The sequence below is a fragment of the Chiloscyllium punctatum genome, chromosome 6, assembly GCF_047496795.1.
Source record: "Chiloscyllium punctatum isolate Juve2018m chromosome 6, sChiPun1.3, whole genome shotgun sequence".
NCBI lineage: Eukaryota > Metazoa > Chordata > Chondrichthyes > Orectolobiformes > Hemiscylliidae > Chiloscyllium > Chiloscyllium punctatum.
In genome coordinates, this window is record NC_092744.1 from 63,489,459 (window position 1) to 63,515,021 (window position 25,563).

The window sequence follows — 25,563 nt, forward strand, 5'->3', positions numbered from 1 at the left end:
AAAACAAAATGACATGCATCACAGATAGAAATATTTCATCCAAATCATCATAATCAATGTCTACGGATGATAAAATTGTAAACAAGGCTAGTACTAACAAATTCTTGGTAAACACCACCATATCAAAGCAAGCACATGCTGAACATGAGGCTAAAGTCTTATATAACATCATGGTTAAGGAATAGCACGCCCACACATTAATGCACAACATGGTGATGCACAATCTTTTTATTTTACAGACCTCAGTACTCAGACTTGGTAACTTGGCATCCAGTTAAAACTGCATAATACTTGCAAACAGTTATATAACCACCACTTAGAAAGCTGGCAAAAGCCTGCTCACATATCAAAAGCAAGGAGGCATCATTAGCAACTGACAGATTATTTTTAAAATACTGCATCTGCAGGATATGAATTTCAAAGCACATTTCACATCGCCTGGTAGGTGGTTTTAACACAACCTGCCAAGTATTTATTTTGCTCTAGGATATTTATTTATCTATCTTATATCATCTGCCATATTGCTTCCATGCCCCATTGTACGTTTTCTATATATTTGAGTGGGGTAGTGGAGTGATACAGTTGATAAGAGTCAGAGATGTACAGCATGGAAACAGATCTTTCGGTACAACTCGTCCATATCAACCAGATATCCCACGCCAATCTCGTCCCACCTGCAAGCACTCAGCCCATATCTCTCCGAACCCTTCCTATTCATATATATATCAAGATGCCTTTTAAATGTTGCAATTGTACTAGCCCCTACCACTTCCTCTGGCAGCTCATTCCACACACACACCACACTCTGTGTAAAAACGTTGCCCCTTAGGTCTCTTTTATGTTTTTCTCCTCCCACCTTGAACAATATGTTACTGGAAAAGTAATCACATGAATGTCTGTTCAAATCCCACAATGGCAATTTGTCAAAGTGCCAACAAGATTCGGTTAGGGTGTTTGACACAAGGACTAAATTCCCCTAATACTCAAGTTGTGTAATCTCTTCTCAAGTCACTCACCTCTGAATTCTCAATTCCCAACATCTAAGCTTTTGATCTTTAATGCATTACATCTCAAATGCTATTGATTTACTATTTGTTTCTTGAGTTATTTTCTCCACCTCCTCTCATACCCTTTTGGCCTTTTTTGATAAGCAGTGCTCCCACCATTCAGCAGCCCAGTGATTCTGAATTAAATTCAACCCCTGCAGCACCAAGAGTAATAGACACACATTGAGAGTGATGGACTCCAAATCCAAAAGATGGAGTGATAGCATTCTACCACTTAGCCACACAAATGAATAACATTTCTAGAAAGCCATAAAAAATGATTAAGATCTTCAGTTCATTTATAAAATGTATATAATCTTTTTCAGTTTAGAAAATAACCATTAATGATTGAATGGTTATGTTGATAAAATGTTTTTTTTAAAGAAATGAATTATGTGAAAACATTGCCATTTAAATTAGTCAAGGTGGCAAGACAAGTTGAGAGGGCAGCTAATAAAGCTTATTGCATCACAATGCTTTGTTGACACTACACGTTTTCTCATTAATTTTCAGCCACCTACTTACCATATAAGCTATACATTGGGAAAACTTGACAAGGAATCTCACACGGCCACCTGGAGGATTCAGCTCACTGCTTACCCCAAAACCACCTCCATGTTGGAAACCAAGCAACATCTCAGGGCAGGCCCCATGGGCACCAGCACAAGCAATTCACGCCCATCGACTTTCACATCCAACACATGCTAGTCTTTAAGATCCTTCACGGCACATCTCTGATCCACTTTAGGATGTTACTGCACTTCAATGCTGCACGATCAGGTTACACCAACAACAATCATTATTCCAACAAAGACACTTAGCACTCTGGGGCATGTACCCAGCTCACAGATTGAACCAGGCAATTTGTCCATGTTCTTCACTCATTGTCACAGCACTTGCTAACGCTGAGCTTAACTGGATGTACACAACATATTTGTCTTGCATTTCGCCCCCTCAGCCAGAGATACCAGGCTCATGTTGTTGTATGTTATGTTGCTGTATAGTTTAGCGCAAACATGTGACAGTTGTCATCAGGTCTTACTCATTATAAGGGGAATAACATTTAGACAGGGGCTGCCAGCAGGTTAAATCAAGGGAAGCCTCCAGTATCAGTCCAGGTCCTACTCAGATCATTCAGAGTCAGGACCCCTTCTCACAATGAGTGAGAAACTGAAGGACAGGCTGCGAAATCTCTGTCTGGAATCTTCCTGCCCTATTGTTGGCTGTTTTCTTCATGGAACAAGGGAGAGAGGAATATTACAGGTGATGAAAGCGGGTGGCACAACTACTACTGTTGGTGCAAGTTGGGGGGTATCCAAAGCAAATAATTAGGGAGCTCAGAGGGCTTACAGGTTAGTGCTGTTGGGAGCTAGGGATGGTGGCAGTGAATTGACAAAATGTTACAGGCAACAGTGAGAGTGGTAGAGCTTGAACCTAGATAGGAGGTGGGTACAATAGCAGAGTAAAGTGAGAGTGACATATTGAAGAGAAGATGGTGTCACTTACAGTTGCAGAAAGGAGAAAGTCATTGACCTTCCTCTACAGTGCTGCACATTCTTCCAGATGGCTGAGACTATAGTGACAAAGCAGGCAATCTCGGACCAAGCTGGCATGGTATGGTGTTATGGCCTCCATTGCTGCTCCTTCCCTGCGTCACACCCCATTCAGCAGGAGATCCAGGATCCAGCCCCCACACCGATCCCCGCCCCCACACCGATCCCCGCCCCCATACCTAACCCCACCCCCACACCTAACCCCGCCCCCACTCCCAGCTCCAGTCCCACACCAGGTCAAAGCTCCCAGCCCTGCCGTATTTTCACCGTCCCTCCAGACCTCCTCCTCTCTGAGGATGAAAGATTAGTCCTCAGCAAAGGACTCACCTTCATCCCCTTACGCTCCCGGATTAACGAATTCAACACGCGGCGAGACATCGAGCATTTCTTCCACCGCCTCCGCGCCTACCTCTTCAACCAAGACTCCCGCCCACCCTCTGACGACCCCTTCTCCCACCTCCAACACACCCCATCCACCTGGACACCCCGTGCTGGCCTCTTACCCACCCTCGATCTCTTCATAGCCAACTGCCACCGCGACATTGACTGCCTCAACCTGTCCACCCCTCTCACCCACTCCAACCTCTCACCCTTGCAATGTGCAGCCCTCCACTCCAACCCCAACCTCACCATCAAACCAGCAGACAAGGGAGGCGCGGTGGTAGTTTGGCGCACTGATCTTTATATTGCAGAGGCTAAACGCCAGTTCGCGGACACCTCCTCCTACTGCCCCCTTGACCATGATCCCACCTCCCACCACCAAACCATCCCCCAGACCGTCCATAACCTCATCACCTCAGGGGATCTCCCATCCACCGCCTCCAACCTCATAGTCCCACAACCCCGCACTGCCCGTTTCTACCTCCTACCCAAAATCCACAAACCTGACTGCCCCAGCCGACCCATTGTCTCAGCCTGCTCCTGCCCCACCAAACTCATCTCTGCATAACTCGACACAGTCCTGTCCCTCTTAGTCCAAGAACTCCCCACCTACATTTAGGACACCACCCACGCCCTCCACCTCCTCCATGATTTTCACTTCCCCGGCCCCCAACACCTTATCTTCACCATGGACATCCAATCCCTATACACCTCCATCCCCCATCACGAAGGCCTCAAAGCCACCGAACCAACCAGTACCCTTCCACTGACACCCTCCTTCGACTGACTGAACTGGCCCTCACTCTGAACAACTTCTCTTTCCAATCCTCCCACTTCCTCCAAACCGAAGGAGTAGCCATGGGCACCTGCATTGGCCCCAGCTATGCCTGCCTCTTCATTAGATATGTGGAACAGTCCATCTTCCGCAGCGACACTGGCACCACCCCCCACCTTTTCCTCCGCTATATCGATGACTGTATCGGCGCTACCTTGTGCTCCCACGAGGAGGTTGAACAGTTCATCCACTTTACTAACACCTTCCACCCCGACCTCAAATTTACCTGGACCGTCTCAGACTCCTCCCTCCCCTTCCTAGACCTCTCCATTTCTATCTCGGACGACCGACTCAACACGGACGTTTACTATAAACCGACCAACTCCCACAGCTACCTAGATTACACCTCCTCCCACCCTGCCCCTGTAAAAATGCCATCCCATATTCCCAATTCCTTCGCCTTCGCCATATTTGCTCCCAGGAGGACCAATTCCAATACCGAACAACCCAGATAGCCTCCTTCTTCAAAGACCACAATTTCCCCATCAGACGTGGTTGACGATGCTCTCCACTGCATCTCCTCCGCCCTTGAGCCCCGCCCCTCCAATCGCCACCAGGACAGGACCCCACTGGTCCTCACCTACCACCCCACCAACCTCCAGATACATCATATCATCCTTCATCATTTCCGCCACCTCCAAACAGACCCCACCACCAAAGATATATTTCCCTCCCCACCCCATCAGCATTCTGGAAAGACCATTCCCTCCGCAACTCCCTCGTCAGATCCACACACCCCACCAACCCAACTTTCACTCCCGGCACCTTCCCCTGCAACCGCAAGAAATGCAAAACTTGCGCCCACACCTCTCCCCTCACTTCCCTTCAAGGCCCCAAGGAATCCTTTCATATCCGTCAGAAATTCATCTGCACCTCCACACACATCATTTACTGCATCCGCTGCACCCGATGTGGCCTCCTATACATTGGGGAGACAGGCCGCCTACTTGCGGAACATTTCAGAGAACACCTCTGGGACACCCGCACCAACCAACCCAATCACCCTGTGGCTGAACACTTTAACTCCCCCTCCCACTCCGCCAAGGACATGCAAATCCTTGGCCTCCGCCATCGCCAGACCATGGCAACATGACCCCTGGAGGAAGAGCGCCTCATCTTCCGCCCAGGAACCCTCCAACCACAAGGGATGAATGCAGATTTCTCCAGCTTCCTCATTTCTCCCCCCCCCCCACCTTATCTCAGTCCCAACCCTCGGACTCAGCACCGCCTTCTTGACCTGCAATCTTTTTCCCGACTGCTCCGCCCCCCACCCCCTCTCCGCCCTATCACCCTCACCTTAACCTCCTTCCACCTATCGTATTCCCAACGCCTCTCCCCCAAGTCCCTCCTCCCTACCTTTTATCTTAGCCTGCTGGGCACTCCCTCCTCATTCGTGAAGAAGGGCTTATGCCCGAAACGTTGATTCTCCTGTTCCTTTGACCTGACCTGCTGCGCTTTTCCAGCAACACATTTTTAAGCTCCTGCCTTCAAAGTAGGGCACTGTCATGCCTCTATCTGCTATGCCCAAATGTCTGGGACCTTGCAGGGCAGCTCCAGACTGACTGTGCTTGTCAAGGTGCAAGGGATGCCAGTGCATTCAGAGTCATATTGTGACTTGGTAAGTTGTTATGGAGACAGCACAAGGTAATCGGATGTGAGAAATGCCGTTGTTGTGTGTTATGTAATTACTAAGGCAGGTTTGGTAAGAAAGGGCGCGTGAACTCAGAAGGCCTCGCAGTGATGAACCCTCCAAAAATCTCAACACAACTTGAAATTGGCCAAACAAACATAAGATTCAGGATGATATAGTAAATTTATATAGTGCAAGGTGTCTCAGCGGTTAGCACTGCTGCTTCAAGTGCCAGGGACCTAGGTCCGATTCTACCCTCAGGCAACTGTCTATGTGGAGTTTGCATGTTCTCTTATTGTCTTCATGGGTTTTCCTCCAGATGCTCCTGTTTCCTCCATCAGTCAAGTGATGTGTAGTTTAGGTGGATTGGCCATGCTAAATTGCCTAGTGTCCAGGAATGTGCAGGAAGGTGGGTTAGTCATGGGAAATGCAAGGTGGGGGGTAAATTTGGTAGGATGCACTTCAGAGGATTGGTATGGACTTGATGGGCCAAACACACTGTATGGATTATATGATTCAATGAACGCTCGGTCAGTCTCCATTGGAGGAGTGCATTCTGTTCTTTGCATCACATTTCAAGAAATATTGGAAATCTTTGGAGTGAATGCAGGACAGATTCACGAGAATGGTACCAGCAATGAGGAACTTCATTTATGTCGGACAGGTCGGAAATGTTGAGACTGTTTTCTTTGGAGAAGATGCTGACTGAAAGAATTGTGTGCAATCTCCTAAATTATGAAGGAATTCGACAGTTTGGATGGAGAGAAACTGTGCCCATTGTTGGGAGGATTGAGAGCAAGAGGGCACAGGTTTAAGATAATTGCCAAAAAGCAATGGTGACATGAGAGAAAAAAAAAAGCACTTTCACATAAGGAGTGCTAGGAACTGGAAGGCACAACCTGAAGATTCAATTAACAAAAATTAAACTGATCCATGCAAGATAGAATTGGATTGTTATTTTTAAAGGAACAATATGTAAGGGCGGAAGGTGAAAGGAGGGAGTGGCACGAGGTAAATTCCTCCAGTGAAGTTAAAAATCACACAACACCAGGTTATAGTCCAACAGGTTTATTTGGAAGCACTAGCTTTCATAGCACTGCTCCTTCATCAGGTGATTGTGGAGAAAAAGATTGTATTACACAAAATTTATAGCAAATTCTGTGTCTGACAATCTTATTCTCCACAATCACCTGATGAAGGAGCAGCACTCCAAAAACTAATGCTTCCAAATAAACCTCTTGGACTATAACCTGGTGTGTGATTTTCAACTTTGTCCACCCAAGTCCAACACCAGCATCTCCAAATCATGTCCTCCAGTGAAGATCTTGCAACATGTACAATCGGCCAAATGGCCTGTTTCTATGATTTAATAATTATGTGATAGTCTACTGCTTTTGTTATGCTTATCAAAGTTGTTTTCCTTGACTATAATATTCTAACTTCATATTCCCCGTTAGCCCGTTGAACTTCTTCCCAATGTATTCATCATGATTTCCTTTATTACTGTTATTTGTGGGATTATTATTCATGTTTCAGTCAGATAGATTGTAGTTTTTAGTTTCCAACAGTTCTCTTCACCAACATCAATTACTTGTCTCAATTCATTTGCTAGAATTAAATCAATGTTTCTTTCACTGTTGACCTAACAATATTTTTTATCCAAGAAACAAGTTTTGCAGAATTTTTATCCATATTTATCAGTTTAACTTAAGATAGTTTAAAATAACCTAATATGTCTCTTACTTCTGCATGTTTCTCAAAGCTTCCCACAAATTATTTACTAAATTTCATTGATTTCCAGCCTATTATATGCAGAAAACTGTACTATAGCCCTTCAGTTTGTAGCCCAGTTTTAGTTTGGTAACAGATCAGTGATTAAAGAGACAGATACACACTTCTTCCTTTCTTCACAAAGCACTTCCAGTTAGTAATATCAAAATAGCAGCAGGAATATTCAATACAATTATGGCTTTCATAGCTGCTAATCAGCTGCATTGTAATTTCTGGATTTCGCTTTGTAGTATCGCAGTGACATTACTATGCCACTCCAATTTTTACAATGCAGAAGGCCAATTGGTCCATCATGTCTGCAAAAGCTCTCTGAATAATTTGAGGGAATGCCAAGCATCTGCCAGTCCCATAGCCCTGCATTGTTGTTTCTATTTAAATAATCAGTCAATGCTGTTTTCAATGACTCAGTTGAACTTGATTCCACCACACTTCCAGGCAGCACATTCCAAACCCCGACCACTCACTGTGTGAGAAAGATTTATCTCATCTCGTATTTGCTTCTTTTTCAAAGTAATTTAAAACTTTGTCTTATGATTTTTTAATCTTTCAAAATGAGGAACAGTTTCTTCCTATCTACTCTATCAAGACCCTTCATGATTTTGAAAACATCCATCAAATTTTCCCTCGGCCTTCTCATCTGGAAGACCCAACTTCTCCAATCTGCACACAAAAATAAAGTTTCTCATTACCATTACTATCTGGCTATTTTATCCCAAATAAATGTTTCTGGAACTTCCCCACAACTGAAAGTAAACTGACAAATATATAACTGCTGGGCCTACCTTTACAAAGCTTTTGAACAAGGGGGTATCATTTGCAATTCTGCATCCTCTGGCACTAACCCCCAAAGCTGGGGAAGTTTGGAAAATTATTGTCAATGCAACTCCGATTTCCACTTCCTTCAATATGCTTAGATGCATCTCATCCAGTCCTCAGGCCTTATCAAATTTAAGCAATAATGACATCCTTGAAAGAGGTGGTGGTTTTGGCACAGTTAAGATTTGTTCCCTCAACAGTGAAAGGTAGGACAGATGAATCTCTAGCTCCTGAGATGTTTATGGAGATAGAAATGAAGGTGTGTTAGATAACAAATGCAGGTGTAAACCAAGCTGACCACAAAAGGGAGGTGAATGGTAATGGTAATGGTAATAGTTCGTCCAAAATCTCCCCTTCAATTTTAAAAAACTTTCTTGAGATTGAGTGCCTTTTCCTGTCATCTTGACTTGGGCAGAATCTGCTCTGTCAGTCAAGAAAGATGCAAAGTATTCATGTAACATCCCAGCCATGCCTCTTGGATCCCCTTTTGGTCCTTAATTGGCATTACTCCTATATTTACCACAATTGGATCCCCTTTCAGTCCTTAAGTGGCATTACATCTATATTTACCACACTTTTACTGTTGAATTTTTTGGGATTTCCCTTTATGTTAGTTGCCCATCATTTTCTCATTATCCCTCTTTGTCTCTCCTATTTGTTTTCACCTCCCTTTTGTGGTCAGCTTGGTTTACACCTGCATTTGTTATCTAACACACCTTCATTTCTATCTCCATAAACATCTCAGGAGCTAGAGATTCATCTGTCCTACCTTTCACTGTTGAGGGAACAAATCTTAACTGTGCCAAAACCACCACCTCTTTCAAGGATGTCATTATTCAATTCCTGTTTTATCAACCAACCTCCAAATTCAGTCCAACTCCATTCTTGACCTAGAAAAGCCCACTCTCTCCAGTCAATTGTTCATACTCTGGAGTCATCAACATCACATTCCATCGTTGTCCCTCACAATACAATTATCATTGTCCCCAAAATGTTCCCTCACTGCTCCTTGATCTATCTGGCCCAACCCATTCTCAACAACCAGGTGCCTCTTTTCTTCTTGAACTTGGTCCGTACTGCTGCAGGAAATTTTCCTGAAAGCAATCCTGGAACATCTGACCCTTGCATTATGACAATTCCAGTCTATTTATGGGTTAATAAAGCCTTCCATTATAACTACTCTCTGATGTCTGTGCCTCTCTGTAATTTAATTTCTCTAAACTTTTCCCACTAATTTGTGGTCTTTAGATTACACCAAGCAATGTAATTTCACCCTTCTTATTCCTTAGCTCGAGCCAAATCAATTCTGTCCTTGAATCTTTTCCCCAGTACTGGATGCTCTCCTTAACCCAAACAGCAATACTTTCTTTTCCTGTCTTTCCTAAATACCCTGTTACAATAATATTTAATACCCAGAACTACACTTCCTGGAGCCAAGTCACAGTTATTGCCACATCATCATTCCCAGGCAACCTGTTCCTTTAACTCCCCAGTTTTAGTAACTATACTCACTGCACTTACATACATGCAATGGTAAACCAGACTTAGAATTCATTCCTTTCTCCCTCACTCTGAATCCACATATTAATGACTATTCTAGCCTTGTTTACCTCTCCAAGCATTTACTGCACTCTGGCATTCTTTTTTAATATTCTTTGCCAGTTCCCATATCTCTGATGAGTTAATTTAAACCCTCTCCTACTCCTCACCAGCAAAACATCTGACAAGGAACCCCGTCCTGCTCTTTCTCGATGCAACCCATCAGATATGTGCAGGTGCTATTTCCCTCAGAACCAGATGCAGTATGCCCGGAATCAAACACCCTCCTTCCTATCTAGCAACATGTTCATCTATTTGATCTTCTGATTTCTGTGCTCATTGGCACATGGCACTGGGAGTCATTTGGGACTGCTACTTTACAAATCCTGTTTGTACATTTTCTACCTAGCTCCCCAATTGCCAGTTGCAGGACCACATCCCCCTTCCCACTTATACGGTGGACCACGACTTCTGACTGTTTTCTTCCTGAAGGAATTTCCTATAACTGCTCTGTGACATCCAACAGGGAGGCAACACACCATCATGGAGTCATGTTGATAGCCACAAAAGTGCCTGTTGCTCTAAAGTGTAGTACCCTATCAATGTTGCCTTTGCACTTTCTTTCCTCCCTTCCAGTACAGATAGACCACCGATGGCATCACAGGCTTTGTTCTTGTATTCCTCCAAGAATCCACTGTCCTCACTAAAATCCAGAACAGAATAAGCAGGACCTCTGGAGGTTCTTGCATTACTTATCTGTATCTGTTGGACTGCCTGTTTTTCAACCATTCTCTATCTGCTTGCTTGCCCCTAAATTGCAGTGTGGTCACCTCTCAAAAGTATTATCTATATCGTTCTCTGCCTCTCAGATGCATATAGCCACTACCAGAGGTCTGAAACCATGAACTCAAGCTTGTGCAGCCTGTGACATTTTTTGTACACAGGCTAGTTTCGGTCATGAGAAGGGTCCACACCCCCCCACATGCCATAAGTCAGGTATTCTGCTTGGCTGAACTAGCTTTCCGTATCTTAACATATATTTTTCCATTCCGTTAGTTACCTTATCTATTTTAACCTTATTCTCTTGACTATGAATTAAAACTGGACATTAGTAGAATGCAGAAATTCTTCATCCTTACTTACAAAGCAGCTTCTTCTCCTGTGCCTATAAATTATTTATTTCACAGCATTCGTTCAGGAACGTACATTGTTCAAAATTACTGCAGTTGCTACACAGTCTCTAATGCTTAACAACCATTCAGTTCACAACTCTCTTGTGATGTCATTCAGACTTTTTTCCCTCCACTCCTCACACTGTTTTATCTGTTGTCTGCATTCTCTGCTGCTCCATTAGATGCTGGTGATTGTGTCAGAGTTCTCTTCTCTCTTGGTCTTTTAGGTGCAACTGATTGAAAGACAGGAGGACCCACAGACACTCTCAGTCATGAATCTTGAGGTCTGGCTGTTCCCACTTTCCTTTCCAAAATAGTTTGTACTGATTCTGAGCTATAATATGCTTCTCCCTCAGTGCCACAGTGTAAGGAATTCACAACCCACAGAAAAATGGTCAATGCGTGACTTCACAGGCTGAATTGTCCAAAAGAGATAATTCTGTTGCAACCAAATAATAAATCAAGTATTTGTTATTCCATCACAAAATTTACCAAGAGTTTTGGCTACATTGTAAATATTTCTATTTACTATACAAAATAAAGTTCTATTGCAATGTTCATATTAGCCACAGTTTAATTGTATTTTTGAAAACCTCAAAATATCGATCTGTGTTGTATTTTGAGACTTTAACCTGTTTTAATCCGATTACATTTTATTTCATTTCACAAATGCCATAAGACAATAAAACAGAGGCAGCACTAGGCCATTAGGCCTTTCAGCCCATCAGGTTTAATGCACCATTTAATGAGATCATGGCTAACGATAATTCTCAACTCCACTTTCCTGCCTTTTCCCATAACAAGTGATTCCCTTACTGATTAAAAATCTCTCTGAACCTTGATATACTTAATCGCCCAAGCTCAATAGCCTTCTGTGGTAAAGAATTCCACAGATTCACCATCATCTGAGATTTTTAAAAAATCCTCAACTCTCTCTCTCAAATGAGTGACTCTTCACTTCAAGATAGTGCCCTCTGGTCCTAGACTCTTCCACAAGGGAAAACAACCCCTTCATATCTCCCCTATCAAGTGGCCTAAAAGTCTTATCTGTTACAGTAAGATCGCTTCTTATTCTTCTAAAGTCCAAGGAGGACAGGCCCAACCTATTCAACCTCTCTACATATGAAAATCCATCCATACCTGGAATCAACCTGGTGAAGTTTCTCTGGACTGCCTTCAATGCCAATATGTCTTTTCTAGTTAAGGAATCAATACTGTTCACAATATTCCAGCCATAGTCTGACTAATGCCTTAGCTGAGCAAGACCTTCATATTTTTAAATCCTATTTGAAATAAAGGCCAACATTCCACTTGCCTTCCCATTACCTGCTGAACATATAAGCCAGCTTTTTGTGATTAATGCATGGGGACTCACAACTAACCCGGTGCTGCAGTTTTCTGCTGGCTTACTCCATTTATATAGCATTCAGCTGCTTGATTCCTCCTAGTTAATGCATAATTTTGCATTTTCCCACATTACATTCCATCTGCTAAGTATTTGCCCACACATTTAACCTGTCTATATCCCTCTATAGACTCCATCATTCACACCACTTGCCTTCTCAACATTTTTTGTGTCGTTCACAAACTTGGCAATAGCACATTCACTTTCTTCATCCAAGTCATTAATATATATTCTAAATAATTGTGGCTCCAGCATTGATCCCTATGACACTCCACTAGTGATAGGATGTCATCCTGAAAATGCCTCCCTTATGTCAATTCTGTGTCTTTTACTAGTTAGCCAATTCTCTATCCATACTAATATGAAACAACATGGGATCTTATCCAAATATATTACATTTACCCCTCCTCAGGGTGGCACAGTGGTTAGCACTGCTGCCTCACAGCGCCAGAGACCCGGGTTCAATTCCCGCCTCAGGCGACTGACTGTGTGGAGTTTGCACGTTCTCCCCGTGTCTGCGTGGGTTTCCTCCGGGTGCTCCGGTTTCCTCCCACAGTCCAAAGATGTGCAGGTCAGGTGAATTGGTCATGCTAAATTGCCCGTAGTGTTAGGTAAGGGGTAGATGTAGATGTAGGGGTATGGGTGGGTTACGCTTCGGCGGGGCGGTGTGGACTTGTTGGGCCGAAGGGCCTGTTTCCACACTGTAAGTAATCTAATTTAATCTAATCCTCTTGCTATCTCCTCAAAAAATTTGAATAATGTTGTTACGCACAATTTCCCCTTCATGCTCACTCTGCTTGATCATTTATGTATTTCTTAATGTTCTGCTATAACATCATTTATAATGCTCTTAATATTTTCCCAGCAATAGACAAAGTTAACTGCTCTATATGCATTTTTTGACTCCTTCCTTTTTTGATTTAAGATGCTACATTTGGCAGTTTTCCATTCCTGTTGACTCTTCCAGAAGGTAAGGATTTTTGCAAGATTTCAACCAGTGCATCCACAATCTCTGCAATTACTTCCCTTAATATCAATGGGTATAATCCACTAGGTCCAGGGTTTTTATCGAACTTCAGCCGCATTAGCTTCCTTAGCACTTTCTATAGTGATAGTCTTTGTATTGATTTCCTCTCCCCTCTTTGCCCCTTGTTTATTTAGTAATTTCGGAATGCTACTGATGCAAAGTATTTATTCAACTCCTGTCCTATTTCCTGGGTTGCCCATTGTTATTTCCCCATCCTCGTTCTCAAAGGGATCTATGTTAACTTCGTCCTTTCTCTTCCTTATCATATATTTAAACTTGGTCTTACTGTCCAGCTTCGTATTAAACTTGGTTAGCATATTACCTTCCTGGGATCCTGCTTTCTCAGTGAGATATACCTTTGTTGTGAGTATGAACTATTTTCTTATAATGTTTACTGTTGTTCCAGAACTGTCTTTTCTGCTAAATTCCTCTCCTAATTCATTCCAGCCAGCTCTGCCATCATCCCTTTATAATTACCCTTGTTTAAGCTTAGTCTAGTTGTTTCCCCACCCACGTTATCCCTTCTCAAACTGAATGTTAAATTCTAACATGTCATGATTACTGGCTCCTACAGGATCTTTTACTCTTAGATCATTCATTAAACCTACCTCATTACAGATCAAAAACAGCCTGAACCCAAGTTGGTTCTACAACATATTATGCTCGGAAACTGTCCTGACTACACTCCATGAATTAATTTTTGCCAATCTGCTTATCCCAGCCTAAATGAAGATTAAAGTCTCTCATGATTAAAAGAACTGACTTTGTTACATGGCCTCATTATCTCCTGATATATTATCTGTTCCACTGCATGGATACTATTGGAGGCTTGTATATAACTCCTCCAAGTGCTTTCACCCTCATTAAATTTCTTATCTCCATCCATGTTGGTTCTACATCTACTAATCCAAAAATAATTTATCGTGATCATACTTAGTCCATCCCAGACTAAGAATACCCCACCACCCTCTCCTTCCTGTCCGTCCTTCCAAAAAGTCACATTAATCTAATGTTAAGTAAATTTTTTTCAATGAACTTACCTAGTGGGAATCAGTATACAGTCAATAGGTGGTGGTTTTGTTTTCGGAATGGCATAGAGAGGATACCTGTCACCATGGCGAATCATAACATGTACTGACAGCAATTTATAGTCCGATGGTGCATGGCCTAAGGACATAGGAACAAGCAATCTGTTATTATTTTAAATTTTAAGTCAATAGTATTTCTTCGTAATGAAGAACAAATAAGTAATATTTAATTGGTAAATATTTCAAAGTTTTAAAACAGAAATCAATGCAAATAGATTCAAAACAAATTCTACCACAATACGAACATATCAAGAAGATTCATATAATCTTGTATTAACCAAGAGACCAGTGCACCCTTCTCCCTCCCTCCAGGCTTCACAGAGACCGTTCCCTTTAGAACACCTTGGTGCACTCCTCATCCACTCCAACACCTCCCAACTTGCCCACAGGACCTTCTCATGTAAGCTCAGAAGGTACAACACCTGTCCACTTACTTCCTTCTTCCTGATTATTCAATGGTCAGACACACCATCCAGGAACTGCAGCAATTTACCTGCACGTCACTCAATCTAGTCTACCACATTCGCTGCTCACATTACGGACTCCTCTACACTGGGGAGACAAAACGCAGTCTGGATGAGTGCTTTGTGGAACACCTACGTTCTGTCTGTAAAAATGACCCCAAGCTTCCAGTTGCTCACCTGTTCAACACACCACCCTGTTCCCTGGCCAACATTTCTGTCTCAGCCTTACTGCAGTGTTCCAGTAAGGCTCAGTGCAAACCAGAAAAACAGTATCTCATTTTCTGCTGGGGGATCCTGGATTCAGTACAGAGTTCAATAATTTTGGAATGTGAATGCCTCCTTCTATGTCTTTTACCCAGCCCCATACAGGCCCTGTCATGACATGGAGTGTTTTTAGCACAGCCAACCCATTTTCACCTACTTAGTCTTCATTACCAGCTTTTATCCTTCCCTGGCTTACTATCATCCCTTTCTTTGTCTGTCTAACTATCTCTCTCTCGCTCTGGGCCCCTTCTCCAACTATCCACTTACTCTTTCTTCATTCCCTGTCTTCAGAATATATACCACCTTTTAGGGAAGCGCTGTTGTGAAAGTGACTGGGACCCTCGAGGAATTTTTTTTTAAAGTTTCCCAGGTTATGAGGATGGGAGAGGTGCAGCCATTGTCCCCATGCAGTGACCACAGAACCTTGGAGGTTTGTGAAATAAATAGCCACATTAGTAATGAGCACAATGGTTTGTTTTTTGCTCAAGTTGTACTAAATTACACTCATTAAACAGAAGGAAGTCCTTATTTCATCTTCAGAGAATCTGTTCAGCTTCTTATCTGAAATGTCAAACAACACACAGCACTGCTCGTCCCATATCTGTGTAAGTACATGAGAAGGTTCTGGAACACTTATGCTTAGAGATAACTCCAAGCTGCTTGAATTGGAGTTCCCAAAAATGAAGGCCTTTTCACATAGGCAGTTGACCTCATAAATCAATTTGCAAGCATCTTACTCGCAAACACTTTGCTCCTTATTGCTAGATGATGGTTTGACCCAACTTAAGACTCCAGTTCATTTGTGAGAACAATCCAACAGCTGGGTAAGAGCAGAAGGAGAGCAATATAGATATAGATAGAGATATTATCTAAGATATTCCAATTTACAGGAAAATGACTCGTCCAATTTTATCTCTTTAGAAGACTGCACAAGAATCAACCAGTACAAGTGGAAGTACCGGCAGAATCATCACAAGATCCTGCAGCAAAAATAAACTTACCAAGTCCCACCTATTCCAGAGGTGCTGAATAAAATCTCTGAACAGATTTATTGTAAATATCTTGACAAGTCATGGGAATTCCACTGAGAAACAGTAGTGTGGTCCTCTGACTATGATACATGTTAAAAATGCAGAAGACTATGATATGGGCAATACTCATCTCACACAAATATGAAGTGATGATTTGGAGATGCCGGTGTTGGACTGGGGTGTACAAAGTTAAAAAAAATCACACATCACCTGGTTATAATCCAACAGGTTTAATTGGAAGCACACTAGTGAAGTATGCATTGATGTATAAATACATGTGGAGCACGTGCACACACAGTACATTTTTGTTTCAGAACAGTTGAAAGAACATATGACTGTTGCAACTGGGGACACATTTCAGAATGGGAGAGAAGGCAGTGGAACTTTGTTGCAGCATTTTAGCCTGTGCTAGCTGGAATACAGAAAGGTTTACCTATAGAGTAAAAGCAATGACTGTCTGATGCAACAGACTACCAGCCACAAGCTTCAGACTTCTCTTCTTCCCAATGCAGAGTAAATATTGGAAGGGCAAACTGAAAGCTGATTTGACTTTTATGTTTGTAGCTCTAGGGAGAAAGTGTTGCCAACAGACCCTTACTCTCATAAATGGGCATCAAACGACTGCTGAATTGAATTTTTTTTAAAAATCAGAAAAATATGTGCCACAACTATAGACAAACCTCATGTCTCTGAAACCAAAACTATGATGTATGGAATTGTCACACAAATATGAAAATCTAACCGTAGTGCTGGGGATCATGAATGAACAGCTTATAGACTTCTCAGTATCTGTTTTATATCGGCATTCAGCAATGCAAGACCTCTTAACTAAAAGCACATGGCATGTAATGAAGACGAACTGATGTTAATTAACATCAGATTTTAGAATAATATGGTCAGTGCTGTGACAAAACAGTAGAATTATTTCTCTTCCACAGAATAGGGAATTCAACTTTGAGTGCTTTTTCCCATTTCTGCAGTTATAAAGTGGTGGGCACTACCGAAAGTTGCAGCTGCGTAATTGGTGTTGCTATTTTTGTGAGTCTGATATTATTTCAAAGAATTATTTAAATAAACATAAGAACCAAACTCTCTATTGGATGGGAACACACCTGTAAAAGAGCACCTTAAGCATTACAACATTATTAAACAAAAGGACATATGTTCTTCTGGTTATTGATATGACCTATTCCAATATGTCACAAGAAAAAAAGTTGGTAAACCAGGCCAACATCTTACTGAATTATATTTGCTGGTCACTTTTACCTTAATGAAGCTAAATGGATGCAAATACTTCAAGTCACTAGTCCAGCGTTGTATCAGCTGCAGTGGAGTAGGAATTTGGTGCAGATCCTTGTGTCCTAATTTTGCGCTCCCTCTATTGTTTTGCATCTGTTCTGGTGGCATACTGAAGGCCCAGTTCGTTCTTTAAGCAATAATGCATCACACTCTTCTTCATGCATATATAACCCTGTTCATAACAATACCCAAACCCACTTCCAATTCATTTGTGCTGTACATCATTTCTGATGATAATTATGATTACACAAATAAATAAAATTTAAGTTTAACATACTTAGATCACATATCATGGCCCTGATTTCCTGGCTGTCCAATACTCATTATTCCAGTAGAAATGGGCCTTACACATTGGAATCCACTTGCAGCACTACTGAAGGAATTGCCCAAGAAACTGAAAATCATGCTGGGCAATTTCTCTACACCTGGAAGACTCCAATGGTCTCCACACTTGCAGAAAATTTGGAGAATTCCAGTCACATTAATTAAATAGTTACTCAGGAAAAGTTAAATACATAATCTAACTCTTGAGTAACCATTTAACTGATACCATACTTAGCTCTTAAAAGGACAGAATCTCCCGGTGCTCATCTTCCACCCTACCAATCTTCATATAAACCACATCATCTGCCGACATTTCCATCACCTCCAAACAGACCCCACCACCAGGGATATATTTCCGTCCCCACCCCTTTCCGCAAAGTCTGTTCCCTCCGTGATCACCTGGTCAGGTCGATGCCCAACAACCCACCCTCCCGTCCTGGCACCTTCCCCTGCCACCCCTGCGCCCACACCTCCTCCCTCGCCTCCAGCCAAGGCCCCAAAGGAGCCTTCCACATCCATCAAAGTTTCACCTGCAATTCCACCAATGTCATTTATTGTATCTGTTGCTCCTGATGCGGTCTCCTCTACATTGGGGAGATTGGACGCCTCCTCGCAGAGCATCTCCGGAACACCCGCACCAATCAATCCCACCGCCCTGTAGTCCAACATTTCAACTCCCCCTCCCACTCTGCCGAGGGCATGCAAGTCCTGGGCATCCTCCACCACCGCTCCCTCACCACCTGATGCCTGGAGAAAAAGCGCCTCATCTTCTGCCTCGGAACACTTCAACCCCAGGATATCAATGTGGACTTCACCAGTTTCCTCATTTACCTCCCCCTACCTTACCCCAGTTCCAACCTTCCAGCTCAGCACCATCCCCATGACCTGTCCTACCCGCCGATCTCCCTTTCCACCTATCCATTCCACCCTCCTCTCTGACCTATCATCTTCATCCCCACCCCCATTCACCCATTGTACTCTATGCTACTTTCTCCCCATCCCCACCACCACCCCCTCTCAATTATCTCTTCACCCTGCAGGCTCCATGCCTCTATTCCTGATGAAGGGCTTTTACCCCAAACGTCAATTTTCCTGCTCCTTGGATGCTGCCTGACCTGCTGTGCTTTTCCAGCACCACTCTAACCCAGACCATAATTAGCTCACATACCCAACTACACATCCGGCAGGCTTCTGGCTCTCACCCGACCCAGGCCTGACACCTCCTATCACTGCTTCATGCCCGAGACCCCCATGCCGTATTCTGTACTCGATGACCCTTCCCCTTCCATTGGGCACCAACAACCTTTCCTCACTTGGCACCCAAACCCCTTTCCCCACCACTGGACCACCTTCTTCCTTTTGTCACTGCTGAACCTGACCACACTCCTGCCACTGGACCTGAACCCCTCTCTCTCTGACCTCCTCCCCACTGCCACCCTCAGAGGGACAGAGCTCTCCCACCCACCGCCACTTATTCTAAGCAGTGCATGACTTCCCTGACAGCCTTGCCATCTTGCATCCTACCCACTTTCCAAGGGGCACTCCACAAACTTGGCACCATACACAGTGGCACATTTTACACCTGCTATCCTGGCACCTAACTTACCTACACATCAGGCTTCCCCACCTGTTAGCACCGTGCCTACCTAGCAGTTGACACAAATGGCACACCTTAGCCCTTCTGAACCAATCCTCCCCTTTTATTTAGCTTCCTTCTCTTCCAGCAGTCTAACACTATAAGTACCTTATGTACTGTGTACTTGACAGCAGCTATCAAAATTACATTTCAGAAACTGCCAGTTGATTGCTGTGAAAAGGTTGCGGGGGGGAAACAAGCCATCGTTTGCTCACCTCTGACCTTTCTGTGTAATCAAACAATTTTAAAATGGAAGCATGGCTCCATGTTTCTGAAGGAGCCATGAATGGAATCTCCTCTTAAAAATGTAGATGTAAAAAAGGAATGCAGTGGTAGTCTGTGTGAGATTATCATTCCACAGAAAACCCAGCCCAATAAATTCACAATCATGCACAGATAGTCACACAGCTGACCAACTCCAGTGGTCAGACTTAGAGCTCAGAACCAGTCCAGATACTTCACTGGTAAAGTTTTCCTTTTCTAAAGTCTCATTTTTAGTGGTTTGTAAAGTATCATTTTTTTGGTTTGTACTTCAGATAGTTATAGATAGCTTTTATGAAGAAATAGAATCTGGAACTAAAGGCAAGTAACTCTCACTAGAGTCATAGAATCCTAAAGATGTACAGCACGGAAGCAGACCCTTCTTCGGCCCAATTTGTTCATGCCAACCAGATAGTTAATCTAGTTCCATTTGCCAGCATTTGGCCCATATCCCTCTAACCTCTTTCTATTCATATACCCATCCAAATGCCTTTTAAATGTTGTAAGTACCAGGCTCCAGCACTTCCTTTGATAGCTCACTCCACACACACACACACACACACACACACACACACACACCACCCTCTGCATGGAAAAGTTGCCCCTTAAGTCTCTTTTATGTCTTTCCTCTCTCACCATAAACATATGCCCTCTAGTTCTGGACTCCACCACCCAACAAAAAAGACCTTACCTATTTACCCTATCCACACTCCTCATGATTTTATAAACAACTATATGGTCCAGGGAAAACAGCCCCAGCGTATTCAGCCTCTCCGTATAGCTCAAATCTTGTAGAGTCAGAGTCACAGAGATGTATCAGCACGGAAACAGACCCTTCGGTCCAATCCGTCCATGCCGACTAGATATCCCAACCCAATCTAGTCCCACCTGCCAGCACCTGGCCCATATCCCTCTAACCTCTTTCTATTCATATACCCATCCAAAGGCCTTTTAAATGCTGCCATTGAACCAACCTCCACCACTTCCTCTGGCAGTTCATTCCATACATGTACCACCCTCTGCGTGAAAAAGTTGCCCCGTAGGTCTCTTTTATATCTTTCCCCTCTCACCCTAAACCTATGCCCTCTAGTTCTGGACTCCCCCACCCCAGGGAAAAGACTTTGTCTATTTACCCTATCCATGCCCCTCATAATTTTGTAAACCTCTATAAGGTCACCCCTTAGCCTCTGACACTCTAGGGAAAACAGCCCCAGCCTGTTCAGCGTCTTCCTATAGCTCAAATCCTCTACCCCCGCCTTGTAAATCTTTTCTGAGCCCTGTAACCCTGGCAACATTCTTATAAATTTTTCTGAACCCTTTCAATTTCACAACATCCATAATAATACAAAGAACGGTGGATGCTGGAAATCTGAAACAAAAGCAGAAATGGTTTGAGAAACTCAGCAGGTCTGGCACCAGAACCTCTACTCTGAAGAAAGATCACTGGATTCAAAATACTGACTCTGCTTTCTTTCCACAGATACTGCCAGATGTGCTTAGTTTCTCCAGCCATTTCTGCTGTTGTAACTCTCACTACTGCCTGAAAGAATACATGTTTAAACAACGCAGGTTATACAGAAAATAATGACTGACTTTGGGCACAGTTATACGGTAAATTGTAATCCTGATTTATACAGAATAGGCATACAAGTTCACTGAGTTTATGACAAAAGTTATGCACTAATATACATACAACTTTTTATAATTTGGATATTTTTTGTTAAGTACATGGACAGGCTCGTGGGAATATGTTTTAGTGACTAACCACTACATTAACCCACTGCAAAGATTAAATACAGAATCTATAAAACCATGTTTCATTCTGGAATCTGACTTGTCCTATCTTATCACTACTTGGGATCATGATAATTTGTACTGAGCTATCTCCCACACCCATGATGTCTATGCCTAAGCAGATACAAGTTGCCTTTAAGTCACGTACCATTCTCATTTGCATATATGTTCTAAACATTCTAATTTGGATATATTTTGTAATGCCTTCATTGCTGATGGGTCAAATCCTGAAAGTCCCTAACTAAAGCACTGCTCCATGACCTTTACCATATACAGTGCAGCAACTGAAAGATCACCTTTCTGAGAGCAATGAGGGATGGACAATAAAGATTAGCACTGTTACTGATGCTCACATAGTCAACAGAGTGAATTTTAATGCCCAAACGCAGATGTGTGGGGTTGGGCCAGATGTTAAAATTTAAAAATCCAGAAAAAACTCAATCCAACCACACATTCCATCTCGGTCAAGATTCAGACCATGCATTTCACTGCAAATAAGCTAATAAACAGAGCTCTGCTGTGTGAAAAGCTTCTTTTACATTGTTTGAACTAATGCTTGTAAATCATAAAACATCAGGCTTGTGCAGCGGGGTAAAAACCAAAGGTTGCTAAAAAGACAGACGTTTTCTATTTGATCGGCAGTTAGCAAGACTGCAGCATTGATGGCACTAATGTGATGGGTGTTGTACAACATTAGAAGCTGCATAAGAGCCACATTGTTTTAGAACTTTGCAAGCTGTAGTCAGTTCCTTTCATGAACAGCAATCACAGCTTTATAGCCTATGAGAAAAGAGGAAATAAGGACAATCAAAAAGTGGAAATCACTGTTTTGTGTTTGAGGGCCACTTCCCAGAAAATATGCCTATGCTATAAAATTGCCTGTACTTATATATATTAGACTGTTTATTTTCCTGTTCAATGAATATGCATTTCTGATGCAAATTTGCATTAACACTTTTTAGGCTTGCCTTTTTGCCAGGATATTGGGAATCAACATGAATTGGAAGACTTAGCTACAAAGAGCCACTCGATTAATGCTTAGAAATAAATCAACACAAAAATAAAACAAAGTAGACTCAATACTTAACTTAGGTGCTCTCAATCAGTATTCCACTTTCTCCAAAAGTGAAAAAGATACAGCTATTAAAGATATATGTACTTCTTGTACTTTACTGGTGTTGAAGTATACTTCAAAAATATTGGTAAAATAAATTGCTAAATCTCTTCAGAGTTTACAGTCACTTTTACTATTTAAGACATATTGTTAAATTTAGCCAAAATATCAAGTACAACATGTGGCAAGTGCCTGGAAAGATCTGCAACAAGTCAGAAACTCTTCTGAAGGTCAAAATGGGAATGAGCATTCTATGTTGTTTAAATAACTCAATGCCCATGGCTACTCACTTCTGAAAATCGATAAATCCAAAGACAATCATTCGTGTTTACAAGAATGATCCGGGGATGAAGGGTCTGTCATATGAGGAGTAGTTGAGGACTCTAGGTCTTCACAGAGTTTAGAAGGATGAAGGGGAATCTCACTGAAACTTACAGAATACTGAGAAACCTGGATAGAGTGGACTTGGAGCAGATGTTTCCACTAGTAGGAGAGACCAGGACCCAACGACACTTCCTCAGAGTGACAGGATGACACTTTAGAATTGAAATAATGATGATTTTTTTTCAGCTATAGGATGGCAAATCTGTGGAACTCATTGGATGCCAAGTTATTGAATATACTGAAGACAGTGATACATAGGTTCTTGATTGGTAAAGGTATCAAAGCTTAAAGGAAGGAGGCAGGAGAAAGAGGTTGAGAAACATATCAGCCATGATCGAATGGCAAAGCAGATTTGATGGGCTAAATGGCCTAATTAGAGTTATGGAGATGTGCAGCACAGAAACAGACCCTTCGGTCCAACTCATCCATGCCGATCGGATATCCCAACCTAGTCTGGTCCCACTTGCCAGCATCCGGCACATATCCCTCCAAACCTTTCCTATTCATATATCCATCCAACTGCCTTTTAAATTTTGCAATCGTACTAGCCTCCATAACTTCCTCTGCTCTTATACTTTAACTTACCATCTTATTTCTAACTCCAGGTAACAGATATCAGAATACCATATCCTCAACATGTGAACTCTGACTGGGTTCCACAGACCGTGGTCATGCTATTTTGTCTGGCTCAATTTCACAATGGGCTATGAACTTACCAACTGAAACCTCAGGACATTTGATAATCACATTCAAATTGAACCCATAACATGATTTTGAATATCAACATCAAAGAGTGCCAAACTCCATCACTCCTGTCCTCACCTTGGAAGGTGGGTGATAAGTAAGAAAAGGTGAAGTACAATGGGCCTCCATATGCCCTGACTGCTTCAGTTACTACGAAGGCCTGTTACAAACTTTAGAAAAAATGCTCAGACATATTCATGTTCGCTAAAGCCCTAACAATAGCATTCATTAAAGATGATGTATAACCTGGAATTTCTCAATGACTATACCAGATTAAGACTGGAGCAGAATGAAACATTCAGTTGCCTTGGTTTCCTTAATACTTTATGATTATCTTGTACTTAGATGGAGACACAAAAACTGCAGATGCTGGAATCCACGGTAGACACGCAGGAGGCTGGAAGAGCACAGCAAGCCAGGCAGCATCAGGAGGTGGAGAAATCAACGTTTCAAGTGTAACCCTTCTTCCAGTCCTGAAGAAGGACTACGCCCAAAACATTGACTTCTCCACCTCCTGATGCTGCCTGGCTTGCTGTGCTCTTCCAGCCTCCTGCTTGGACTAGGAGGAAGCTGGTGCCTTTCAGCTGCTGTAACTGCAACTGAGCATCACTATTTAGAATATATCAGCTCACTGTTATTGAGGAAGGGACTTAAAAAGGTGCCCTCAAAGTCTGCCTCACTTCTCCTGACTGGATTGCCACATCTACAGGTATCATTATCTACAGGAAATACATAAAAACACAAGTAGTAAAGTCTGGGACTGAGAACATTGAGACTCCAAAAGACACATGTCAAATTGAACCACTGGAATAATGCACTGTGATTGTTGCTCAAGAACTCCAAATGAAATTAAAATTTGTGCAGTGAGAGACCTGACTGACTAATTGGAGAGGGACAGCTCAAGGAACACCAAAAGAGTCTTGCTTTGCTCTAGAAGGTAAAATCAGAAGACATAAAGTTCATCGAGTTAAATTTGCCATTGAAAACAAACTTCCTTATCAGCTTCTATCGTTTCCACTTGTGATTCTTTGTTTCAAACTGGCAAAGGGCCAATAAGGCCATAGTGATCAATGCTTATACCCCAACTCTAAGTACTGACCATGAAACCAATGAAGCTTTCTATACCAAACTTGGCCAAGCTCTGTGTATTTTAAAGGAGATCACGCTTATTCTTCTCAAAGCCTTCGATGCAAGAGTTGGATCAGATTTCAATCTCTGAAATGAAACCATTTGGTGGGAAGAAATTTGAAAATTCAACTCCAGCAGCTTTCTTCTCCTTACCAAATCAGCAGATAGACTCATTAGCACAAGTATATTGTTTTGGCTGAAGAATAAGTACAAAACCTCATGGTAGCATGGATAGGCCAAAGACTGGCAACTAATCGATTACCATCATTGTCCATGCCCAGAATCATAAAGATGTCTGGATCACGAGAACATAGGGAAGAGACCAAGGATTGCTGGCCTGATCACTAGCTCATTCAATCAATCATGCTCATTAAACTGGCCTCCCAATAATGGGGTGCAACTAAAGAACTTTGAAATGTATAGATCTCTCAAGAGTAAGTGCTGAAAGGAGGTTTCCCCTTATGGGAGAGTCAGGAACATAGAGTATGGTCTCAGAATAAAAAGGACATAAATTTAAGATTGAGATGAGAAGGAATTTCTTCTCCCAGAACATTGTGAAACTCCTTGCCACAGACGGTTGTGGGATCAGAGTCCTTGTAAATTTAGTCCTTGTAGAGTCAATCCTTGACATGGATTGAATCTTGATCAGTTAGGAAACCAAGTGTTCCTGGGAAAATGGTCAAAAGTGGAATAAAGGAATGCTGGATCAGCCATAATCCTATATGATGGTGGAGCAGGCTTGAAGGGCTGAACAGCCTACTCCAGTTCCTATTTGTTATGGTCTTAAGAGATGTACATGAAAAAATGACATTGAAGGATCCAATCAAAATACACTGA

General features: G+C 42.5%; 1 protein-coding gene across 4 annotated transcripts in view; it reads right to left on the reverse strand.

Moving 5' to 3' along the window:
* pxylp1 (2-phosphoxylose phosphatase 1) overlaps positions 1-25,563 on the reverse strand; it is a 175,639-nt gene that overhangs the window by 22,954 nt on the left and 127,122 nt on the right. For all 4 annotated transcript variants that reach the window (XM_072572796.1, XM_072572794.1, XM_072572795.1 and 1 more), the window contains one exon: positions 14,236-14,362. In XM_072572796.1, the coding sequence (XP_072428897.1) occupies positions 14,236-14,362 (127 nt within the window). The remainder of the gene's footprint in view (positions 1-14,235; positions 14,363-25,563) is intronic.